Source organism: Glycine soja, chromosome 18, assembly GCF_004193775.1.
Source record: "Glycine soja cultivar W05 chromosome 18, ASM419377v2, whole genome shotgun sequence".
Lineage (NCBI taxonomy): Eukaryota > Viridiplantae > Streptophyta > Magnoliopsida > Fabales > Fabaceae > Glycine > Glycine soja.
In genome coordinates this window covers 51541362-51553473 of record NC_041019.1, presented here as the reverse complement: position 1 = coordinate 51553473, position 12112 = coordinate 51541362, and the positions used below count along the sequence as shown (strand labels likewise).

The 12112-nt window shown below is 32.2% G+C and overlaps 1 protein-coding gene and 1 pseudogene across 1 annotated transcript; both read left to right on the top strand.

Annotated features, from left to right (window-relative positions):
• The first annotated feature begins 326 nt into the window (after positions 1 to 326).
• On the top strand, positions 327 to 3500 carry LOC114395357 (wall-associated receptor kinase-like 2). Its single transcript, XM_028357114.1, has 2 exons — positions 327 to 1275; positions 2170 to 3500. The coding sequence occupies exons 1-2, from the start codon at positions 426 to 428 to the stop codon at positions 3321 to 3323; spliced, it is 2004 nt and encodes a 667-aa protein (XP_028212915.1). The 5' UTR covers positions 327 to 425; the 3' UTR covers positions 3324 to 3500.
• A 1610-nt stretch (positions 3501 to 5110) lies between these two features.
• Positions 5111 to 7718, top strand: LOC114396138 (annotated as a pseudogene).
• Positions 7719 to 12112: the final 4394 nt, after the last annotated feature.

Genomic DNA, 12112 nt, shown 5'->3' with positions numbered 1-12112 from the left:
AACATGCAACAATGCTCATTTGGACTATGACATGTAGCTACTGTCTTTTCAATTGCCTTGCTAGATGTAAATTTGTCCCTAACTGACCCAAGATAATGAGATATATATCATTTCAAGTTGGAAAATAAATTAATTTTGTAGCAATTTATGATTGGACCCCATAGAGTACAGGTCATGAACAAGTAGCAAAAAAAATTCTTGTTGAGTTCCTTGACATTTCAATATCAATAAAAGTCCTTGTCATCTATATTTGGTGAATATTCGGCACAACCGACCTTCGTTTGCTGAATATTCGGCACACCAAAACAAAGGATAAAATGAGCCATACCGCGTGATAAGTATCAAACTAGCTCTTAAAGACTTAAACATAGAAGGAAAAAACAACTGAAGTGTAACTCATCATTGTCTTGTCTGAAGATTTGTTCATGGAGCTTTTTCACAACCTCAACATTTTCAGCACAATTCTGCTCCTATGCATGTTTCCTCACTCACTCAAGTGCCAACAAGCATACCTCAATGGCACTGTCTATGACTGTTCTGATAACCCTTCAGCACCAAAAGGGTATCTTTGCAATGGCCTTCAGAAGTCATGCACCTCCTTCTTACTTTTCAGGTCAAAACCTCCCTATGATAGCCCTGGGATAATTGCTTACCTTCTTGGCTCTGAGGCATCTACCATAGCCTCAATCAACAGGATCTCAAGAAATGACAAGATTCCTTCCAATAAGTCAATCATTGTTCCTGTGTTCTGTTCATGTTCAGGAAACATCTACCAGCATAACACACCTTACACTGCCAGCAAGAATGACACCTACTATGAGTTGGTAAAAGAAACCTTCCAAGGCCTCACCACATGTCAGGCTATGATGGGTCAGAATTACTATGCTTCAATCAACATTGCAATTGGTGCTGAGCTCACAGTTCCAATGTTGTGTGCTTGTCCAACTGAAAATCAGACAGCAAGAGGGGTCACCTCTTTGCTGGTTCACTTGGTGAACTATGGTGACACTATTAAGTCCATAGGAAGGGCCTATGGTGTGGATGAACAAAGTGTGCTAGAGGCCAATAAGTTGGCAGTTTCACAAAGTAAAAACAGCAGCATGGACCTCCTTGCCTTGACACCTATTATAGTTCCTCTAATAGGGAAGAGCTGCAAAGAGAACCCAGATAAATTCTATTGTAGATGTTACCAAGCACCAGATGGAAGCTCCAAGGGGCCCTTCTGTGATGAATCTGATGGTCAGAAATTCCCTGCCAAATTGGTTGCTGGTTTAGGTACTTTTGTCTAAACACTCTTCAAGAAGAAAATATACTTGTATTGAAATTTTGGTATTTGGTTTTAACATAGCATAGCTTTTGTTTGCGAATGACACCCTTAATGAGATAAGGTTTGGTTGTTTATGTATCACCTTAGCAGAGTGAAGAGAATAAAGTAGAATAAGGTTTTGTTCGTTTACTGATATCAAAAATAGTTTTCTGTATATTAAACCTGAGCATAATTGAATGTGTTTGTTGTCTGAGCACATTTCTGTTCTCTAAACATTTATCTATGAGCACTTGAACATGGTGTACTTGAACATAGTACTTGAAGAAAGAGAATGAGAAAATGTTTTTCAACTGTTTCTGTTTTTTGGTTTTAATTGTTTTGGAAATAACTTTGGTAACTCATAGGTTATACCAATCAAATTACTTCTTTTATCTTCTAATGTAAATCAAAATGTTAGTGAAAATACAAATAATATTACGAGAAAGAAAAAAATGAATCTCTTGAATTGGAGTTAGAGACTTGAAATCTGGCAAAGGCAGAATACCCCAATCAAAGAAATCTTGAATTATCTATCTCAAATCAAGAAAAAGACATTGAAAATGATTATGTAGGATTTGACAGTGAAAAGAATAGTAAGGGTATAATATATTTTTGTATGAAAAGTTGATAGCTAAGTACTCTGAAATTGTTTTAAAAAATAGTTTTTAAAATAATATAGTGATAACGAAATCAAGCAGACCCAAAATGATCACTAATGAGATCATGCCAAGATTTAATTTTGACTTAAATAAATGGATTAATTTGAACTTGAACTTGTTATTTACTAATTGCTCTAAAGCATAAGGATGTTTATTGCAAGCCTATGCTTGCACCTGATTTTATTTTATTTTTTGAATTTGCAGGAGTTGGAATTGGTGCAGGCTTTTTGTGTTTGTTTCTTTTGGGGTACAAGTCATATCAATACATACAGAAAAAGAGAGAAACTATCCTTAAGGAAAAGTTATTCAGGCAAAATGGTGGCTACTTGTTACAAGAGAAGCTCTCTTCTTATGGAAATGGAGAAATGGCAAAGCTTTTTACAGCTGAGGAGCTGCAAAGAGCAACAGATAACTACAATAGGAGCAGGTTTCTTGGTCAAGGTGGTTATGGCACAGTGTACAAAGGAATGTTACTAGATGGAACCATTGTTGCAGTTAAAAAGTCAAAAGAGATTGAAAGGAACCAGATACAGACTTTTGTCAATGAAGTAGTCGTATTATCTCAGATCAACCACAGGAACATTGTAAAACTATTAGGTTGTTGTCTTGAGACAGAAACTCCAATACTAGTCTATGAATTCATTCCCAATGGAACACTGTCCCATCACATACATAGGAGAGACAATGAACCCTCCCCTTCATGGATTAGTCGCCTTAGAATTGCATGTGAGGTTGCTGGAGCAGTGGCATACATGCATTTTGCAGCATCTATTTCCATTTTCCATAGAGACATCAAACCCACCAACATACTTTTAGACAGTAACTACAGTGCCAAAGTGTCTGATTTTGGAACATCAAGATCAGTTCCACTAGATAAGACTCATTTAACCACAGCTGTTGGAGGAACTTTTGGATACATAGACCCTGAATATTTTCAGTCTAGTCAATTTTCAGATAAGAGTGATGTGTATAGTTTTGGAGTTGTGCTTGTAGAGCTCATAACTGGGAGAAAGCCAATTTCATTCTTATATGAAGATGAGGGTCAGAATTTGATTGCACAATTCATTTCTTTGATGAAGGAGAACCAAGTTTTTGAAATTTTAGATGCCAGTTTGCTTAAGGAAGCAAGGAAAGATGACATTCTTGCCATTGCAAATCTTGCAATGAGATGCTTGAGGCTGAATGGGAAGAAAAGACCAACAATGAAAGAGGTTTCAACAGAATTGGAAGCATTGAGAAAGGCACAAAGTTCATTACAGATGAACCATGATCATGAGCACACAACTAGTGACATAGTTCAAGAATGCACAGAGGAAAGCATGTCACTGCCCTTACATCTAGAGTTTACATCCTTTTAGGAAGCCACATATATTTTTTTTCAATAAGCTTTTAGGAAGTCAGATTGATGTCCGATTCTTTCATTAACTATGCTTTAGTGCTTCATTTTTACTTTTCAGCACATGTATGAAAGCGTACCCCCTTAGATAAACGACAATATTAATATTTCTCCACAAATTATCAAGCATAGTAGAGCATTGAAAATTCCTCATCAATACTTGTCTACTTCATTTTTACTTTTTTTTTTTAAAAAGAAAAAATTGACCTCTCTATATAGAAGAATTTCAATTTAGTTTGTTCATACAGTTATTTTCAACTACAACCTTATATGAAATTTCAATTTAAATTACTCATAAAGGAAAGCTTCGAGCATGGGTTTGGCAAATATGTATTCCCTCCCACCAAGCATGTGGTAGCTTTGTAGATTTCCAGATTAGGCATCTGTCAAATGAAATCTGTATAGTATGTTTAATATTGTACACCACCTGTATATAGGTAGTATAAAAATGAAATTTCAAAACTGAGAAATGAGTTAGGAATTCTTAATTTTGTAAGGAAATGTCAATAAAAACTTTTGCAAAATGTCTTAACTTTGAAGTCTTCAATTTTAATATAGGTATAAATGTATTTTCCATTCCTAATAAATATCTGATTTTTGCATTTGTTCCATAATAAATTTTTGTTGTAAGTTAAGTACTTAATAAAATAATAATTTTGTTTTTTATTTTAGATACTTATTTTTAATTTATGATAAATTAGCTAATTTTTTATTTATTTGTTGATAAAAAAAATTATTTATTATTAATTGAGACTAAAACAAAATTCATTAATTTATTATAGAACAATCACAAAATTCACCAATTTATAAAGGATTAAAACAAAATATTAAGGACCAAAAATAAAAATATTGTTTCATTAGAAAATCAACATAAAAATCAAATATTTATTAAGGATAAAAATATATTTAAGTCTTTAATATATATATATATAAAAGAGCAACAGTGAAAAACAATCACAAAAATCAAATATTTATTATAGATTAAAAAAATATCAAAGGTTTAATATATATACGAAGAGTAGCAGCTAACAAGGGATCAAGGCATAGTTTGAACTTTCATTTTTGGACAACTGCCTTAAGCTAAATTCAATCTTAATTTCATGTTGAGATGAAATAAGTGTTGGTTGCGAAGAGTCCAAAACAAGTGGACAATCAGCATCCAATGAACTAATTATTAAGAAACAATTTAAGGAGCCTTACATGATAAATCAAACTTTTAAAACCTTACGTTATATTTATATTAAAAAAAAGCCTTAGGTTATATTGGTCTTTTTCTTTATATATATATATATATATACTCTTTAATTACTTTGTCAACTCCCTTTTAATAAGGAAATTTTTTTCCTATGTCTAACTCACTTTTTACCTTTGGAAGCAAAAACGAACTCACTCTTGAATCCTAACAATACGATATTTTGATTACATGGTACTCATCTAGTTGTATCTTCTGATTAGGTATGCAGAATATGATATTCAGTCAAAGGAGCTTATTAAACTCTCAGATGATTTTTCAAATGGATGACCAAGGCAAGTATTCCAATTGAAATGCAAGGTGTTCAGGATCAACAAAACTTTGCTACTCAAAGTGTCTGACTACTTCCTTTAGAGGGATCAATACACGATGCTCAATTCAAATAGTTTAATCGTATTTCCACCGTTAAAAAACTAATAACAAAGTCTTTCATAAAATAAAAGAAAAAAAACGGTGTACAGAATGCATTAGATCATAAACCTCACCACCAAATTCAATTGCGACTCATCTATTCATTCTATTGTTTTGTCTTCTCTAGAGACAGGTTCATGGAGTTCCACTACCTTTACATTCTCTGCACAATCCTGTTCTTACATATGTTTCCTCAATCACTTAACTGACAACAAGTATACCTCAACAGCACTGTCTATGACTGCTCTGAGAACCCTTCTGCACCAAAAGGATACCTTTGCAATGGCCTTCAAAAGTCATGCACTTCATTCCTAGTTTTCAGGTTCAAATCTCCCCATGACAACCCTGTAAGCCTTGCCTACCTTCTTGGCTCTGAAGCATCTACCATAGCCTCAATCAACAAGATCTCAAGAGATGACAAGATTCCTTCCAATAAGTCAATCATTGTTCCTGTATTCTGTTCATGTTCAGGAAACATCTACCAGCATAACACACCTTACTCTGCCACCAAGAATGACACCTACTTCAAGTTGGTCACAGAAACTTACCTAGGCCTCACCACATGTCAGGCACTGATGGGTCAGAATTACTATGCCTCTGATGGCATTAGAGTTGGTTCTGAGCTCACAGTTCCAGTAGTATGTGCTTGTCCCACTGAAAATCAGACAGAAAGAGGGATCACTTCCTTGCTGGTTTACTCAGTGAAAAATGGTGACACTATTAAGTCCATTGGAGAGGTTTATGGTGTTGATGAACAAAGTATGCTAGAGGCCAATGGGTTGCCAGTGCCAACAAGCACAGAGAACAGCATAATCATCTATGCCCTAACTCCTATCTTAGTTCCTCTCAGAGGCAAGAGTTGCAAAGAGGACCCGGATAGTTTCTATTGTACTTGTTCCCAGGGAATGCTTGCGGTTGTGGATTTAACCTTCACGGGATTCCACTTCACGGGATTCCACTGTAATGAATCTGAGGGTAATAATTTTCCTGCCAAATTGGTTGCTTCTTTAGGTATTTTTATCTGAACCCTATATAGAATCAAATATAGTTTTGTTGCAATTTTGGTGTTTATCATGGCCGTAGCTGATGCCACCTAATAAGATAATAAGGCAGTGTTTTTGTTGCGTCACCTTAGTTAAGTTTATACATAATGTAATAGACTAGACAACAAGATAAGTGATGACACATTGCCAAGAAATTTTTTCACTTTGATAGAGCAAATATACAGATGTTTCTGGCTAGTTACTGCATCCAACTGAATTTGAAAAATTTGTCCTTGTTTGTATATTTGCAGGTGTTGGCATAGGTGCAGGCTTTCTGTGTTTGTTTCTTTTGGGGTACAAGTTATATCAATACATACAGAAGAAGAGAAAAAGCAACCGTAAGGAAAAGCTATTCAGGCAAAATGATGGCTACTTGTTACAAGAGAAGCTCTCATTTTATGGAAATAGAGAAATGGCCAAGCTTTTCACAGCTGAGGAGCTGCAAAGAGCAACAGATAACTACAACAGGAGTAGGTTTCTTGGTCAGGGTGGTCAGGGCACAGTGTACAAAGGAATGTTACTAGATGGAACCATAGTTGCAGTGAAAAGGTCAAAAAAGATTGAAAGGAACCAAATAGAGACTTTTGTCAATGAAGTGGTGATTCTATCCCAGATCAACCACAGGAACATTGTCAAATTATTAGGTTGTTGTCTTGAGACAGAAGCTCCAATAATAATCTATGAATTCATTCCCAATAGAACATTTTCTCACCATATCCATGGGAGACAAAATGAGCCCTCCCTTCTATGGGACAGTCGCCTTAGAATCGCTTGAGGTTTCTGGAGCAGTGGCATATATGCATTTTGCAGCTTCTATTCCCATTTTCCATAGAGACATCAAACCCACCAACATACTTTTAGACAGTAACTACAGTGCTAAAGTGTCTGATTTTGGAACATCAAGATCAGTTCCACTAGATAAGACTCATTTAACCACAGATGTTGGAGGAACTTTTGGGTACATAGACCCTGAATATTTTCAGTCTGGTCAATTTTCAGATAAAAGTGATGTGTATAGTTTTGGAGTTGTGCTTGTAGAGCTCATAACTGGTAGAAAGCCTATTTCATTCTTATATAAACATGAGGGTCAGAATCTGATTGCAGAGTTTATCTCTTCCGTGAGGCAGAACCAAGTTTATGAAATTTTAGATGCCAGGGTACTTAAGGAAGGAAGGAAAGATGACATTCTTGCCGCTGCAAATCTTGCAATGAGATGCTTGAGACTTAATGGGAAGAAAAGACCAACAGTGAAAGAGGTTTCAGCATAATTAGAAGCATTGAGAAAGCCACAAAGTTCATTACAGATGAACCATGATCATGAGCACACAACTAGTGACATAGTTCAAGAGTGCACAGAGGAAAGCATGTCACTGTCCCTACATCTAGAGTCCACATCCTTTTAGGAAGCCATGTATATATATATATATATAGCGTTTTAGGAAGCCAGATTGAGACCCGATTCTTTTTTAACTAAGCTTTAGTGTTTCATTTTTACTTGTCAGCACATGTATGAAAGTGTATCCCCTTAGATAGATGACAATATTTATACTTCTCCACAAGAATATTAGTTTAAACTTTGAAATACTCAAGCTTACTTGAGAATTGAAAAATTGGTAATCATATATGTCAACTTTGTTGTTGGCTCGTTGAAGTGGCCTCTTGGAATGGGTTAAGTTTTATTTTTGTCCCTCTTTTTAACAGTATTTTATTTTTTAATTTGATCTTCTGTGTAGAAGAATTTCAATTTTATTCTTGCTCATACGATAGAAAAATACAGTAATGAAATCTTAATATTAAAAATATATGCTTATAAAAATTCAAACTTAGTGTCAATTTATCACTTGTTTCCTTTTATACACATATATGTATGTGTTTGCCCAGAAAACAGAAAACCGGAATAGGAGAGAAGTCATTAAAAGGAGTCTAATTCAGTTAGTTAAATCAATTCTTATGGATTAAAACAAATCAGCAATCAATTCTTTTTTTGGTTAAATCAAGAGATTAGCAACTTAATTACTCTAGTACGACTAAAACAAAGTATATTAAAAAAAATGTCAATTCCTTCATTCACGTGCTCCCATGCTGGTGCTGCCCTGTGTATAACTAGTATTGGTTATAAAAATGGCATCCGGACCCAGTATTCCAGGTGGATTAGAAGATTAGTTATATTTCTTTATTAGAACAACTAACATAGACAAATAGAACTGGAAATTGTGACACCTTCTAATGCGATATACATATTTATATAATAAAATATATGAAAATATAGAATTACTTAAAATAATTTTATTTAATAAATGTAAAGGAGTTCACATAAGTAAAAGATTTACATTCGCATTAATCATCAAATTAAAAACTTATCAATTAAGGGTATAAAACATTTCTGGCTCAAAACAAAGTCGTTCATGAAAAAACTCAAGTTAAATAACAAAATAAAATAAAGTAAAATGACATGGTTGAAATATCGTGCAATTAAAACAGAAATTCATACTCCAATGTCACACCCTATTAGAACATTGCATCCTGACGTCCTCCAGCACGAGGTTCCTTAAAGCAATTCACCTAATTATCTACTCCCACAAACACAAAGATTGAGATCATCACAGAATCCAAACACACAACATATAGGGAGTGAGCTATCACATTCCTAAACAGGTAGAGATAAACGAAGACACATATATAGAATATAAGTATAACAAGCTCAACTTAACATAATTCATATCATTTTACTACTCATTGCGTAACATCACTTGTCCCAAGGATTTAATCACCAAATCACATTTCACACCTTCACATTAATTATGTGTTCAGAATATCAAATCTCAAGTACAACACAATATCTCACACTCATACAATTCATTACCCATTATCACGTAGCAAGTCGCAATGATCATTACACATGTGTTATGCAAGAGATATACTAAGACTCAATCCTATATGCAATGTAGTATCATATCAATGAAAAACTCGTTAGGCGCCTAGGAGTACATGACAAGATAGATCATACACTGGTAAGTCAGGTCACTCTCACTAGGTAAAATCATAAGAATATCAGTTAGGGTCACGTTGTTTTGTGAGAATGCTCTAACCATGTGGGATTGACACAGACTTAAAGGAATACACAAATCGGATGTATTTATCCCTAAGTTGTCATTGAAAAACAAATCTACTGGTCTCAATTATATAAAAACAAATTTTCATACGTAAATATTTATATAGTAACTAAAGGTGTCATTGAAAATACCTTTCCAAACTAACATATAATATGATATTATTAACATGAGTTCATCTCAAATATTTTTAAAAAACATATATATGTATATATAAATGAAAAATAAATGTACATGAATTCATATATATTATCTAAGCATACACCACAAAATCTACTAGTCCGACAGCGATAATAGCGTCTCTAATGATTTTCTCAGATTCCTCAAGTTTTTCTTCAGGTTGTTCGGCTAGAGTTTCCAAGTATTAGAGAGAATGAGAAAGGATTTGAGCCTTCATTTTACTATCTGTGAGTGATGTGCATTTATCTCTCTACAACAATTATTTTATAAATCCCAACAGTGAGAATAAGCAAAAATGAGCCACAAGGGTGGTGTCCAAACCTTACGACGATCCAATGGTTAAAGAATCCAAGATCGTAGTTTTAATGGGACGGATTTGGATGTATGAGAAAAAAAAAGGATTTTGGGAGAGAAATAAGGAAAAACAAATTTGAGATGAAGAAAGAGCGTAGAGACATATTGTAAAATGTAACAACGGACCTAATATGTCTCCATTTGGAGTTAGGAAACTCTTACATTGTTATTTATTATATTTTTTATTTTATAAAAAATGAACTCTATTTTATTGTTTATCAAATGAATAAATAAAACATTTTTTTTAATTTTCTAAAAACACGTATTTATTTTATTTACCTTTAAAATATTATTTTAATTAATAAAATTATTTTTCCTTATTTATTTAATTACAAAAAATTCATTATTTTTCTTAAATTCTATTTATTTTAAAATAAAATAAATTTTTAATTTATTTTACGAGAACTGAGGTGCTACAATTGAGACACTGGGTTGCTTAGTCACTGGTCGAATCAGTGAGTCAATAGTTGAACCACACAAATCAATATAAGTATATGTATTATTTGTATTATAAGTTTAATAATTAATCATAAAATTTGATAGTAAGTTGATTGATAAGCCAAAGGCTATAGTCACTGGTCGAATCAGTGAGTCAATAATTGAACCACACAAATCAATATAAGTATATGTATTAATTATATTATAAGTTTAATAATTAATCACAAAATTTGATAGTAAGTTGATTGATAAGCCAGAAGCTATGAGCAAGTTAGGAAATCAGTTAGAAGAATAAGATGTTGGTAGGTTAGTAGTGAGTAACATCCACTTATAGGAGAATATCTTGTCAACAATAGTGTTTTCTGTTATTTGTTGTCTGGACCTTTGTCATTTTGCACCTAGAGTATACTATATATGTAACCTTCGAGTATGATGAATGATATCAAATATGAATTTCAAAGCAATATCAGTAGCTTAGTATAGGAGTTCACCTTGTTCTCAAATACAAGGCCCTCACCTACCTTTGGTCCGTAACATTGATCCATTAAATAAATTTTAGGTCCTTAGTTCAATTTTTTAGTGCATCACGTTTTTTTGTATTTTTACTAAACTTTGCCTTTTGTAAGAAAAAAATTAATATTGGTCTAATCGGTTCACTAATTCAACCAAAACCATTGAATCGAAGTGTTACACCGGGATTAAATCAGGACAACTACATGACCGGCCGATTTGATGATCAACCCAACTCGACTAGACCTTTGATTCATGATCAAACTGGTTGGATCAGTCCAAATTTTAAAACATAACTTATATGAATTTCAATTCCTAGAGTAATCTATAACTCTTTCCTATTCACTTATCACTAAAAAAATAAAACCACAATGGTTATGCTCGGGAAGACATTTCAACTAGCTTTTAGTTTTGTTTTACTAGTTGAAATATTTGTTTGATTGTTCAATAACCAAGTTTTTTCTAGTAGATTTTTGATAACTTATAATGTTTTTTAAAATGTTATTTGAAGTGGTGTTTTTTAAAACATTAGTTTGTATCTTTTTATATTTTCTTCCAACTTTATCCTTAATATATATTTATCGAATTTCCTAATTATCCTTTTTAAATAAATCATGATTTTATTATTTTTTTTTATGATTTTATAGTTTTCAGTTAATTTAAAAACTAATTATATCAAATATTTATAATTTAATAAATTATTTTTTTTTACTTTTAACTACTAACTAACTTTTCAACTAATTTTAGCCTCACATAACCAATATCTCATAGTTCATCTAACATTCCTAATGAATCTTAATTCCATACCATTCAACAATGCCAATATCATTATTCATTACACTATGAAAATGTTAGTATCATTAAAAATGTAACTTATTGTCAAGACTCAAAAATGGAATAAGTACACCGATCAAAATTTAAATGTTGTAAAAGACTTCTTATTTATAATATCAAAAGTCATCTTACAAAAAAAAAAAAGAAGCCAATCTCACAGTAATGTTTACATGATTAGTATAATAAAAAATTTACAAATAATAAATTACACTTCAAAATAAAAAAGAGAGGGTGACATTTATTATAAGAACCTCAAGGCAACAATACTTAAGGCTAACTTGAATAATTTTCCTCATAAATACTACTAAGAAAATATAATAAGAAATAAAATTATGCATAAGTTAATCTTTAATAATTTTTTCATATTAATTTATTTAAAAATTAATTTTTAACTTATACATAAATTAATTTTAGTTTATGAAAAAACTTATTTTATTTTATTCTCTTATAATTTTTTATAGAATTGTTTATCCAAAAAATCTCTTATTAGATATCAATTTCACTCGAATATTCTTACTCTCTTTCTTAATTTTAATAAATTATCATTAAATAATATTTTAAATCACAATATTTATTAGGGGAAAAGATTAAAATAAATGTTTCAATATTCCATTAAAAA

Bases quoted from the DNA above. Each gene is read 5' to 3' on its own strand.
- LOC114395357 (XM_028357114.1), top strand. From the start codon at position 426: ATGGAGCTTTTTCACAACCTCAACATTTTCAGCACAATTCTGCTCCTA. The intron at 1,276-2,169 runs GTACTTTTGTCT...TTGAATTTGCAG, and splicing joins CAAATTGGTTGCTGGTTTAG to GAGTTGGAATTGGTGCAGGC.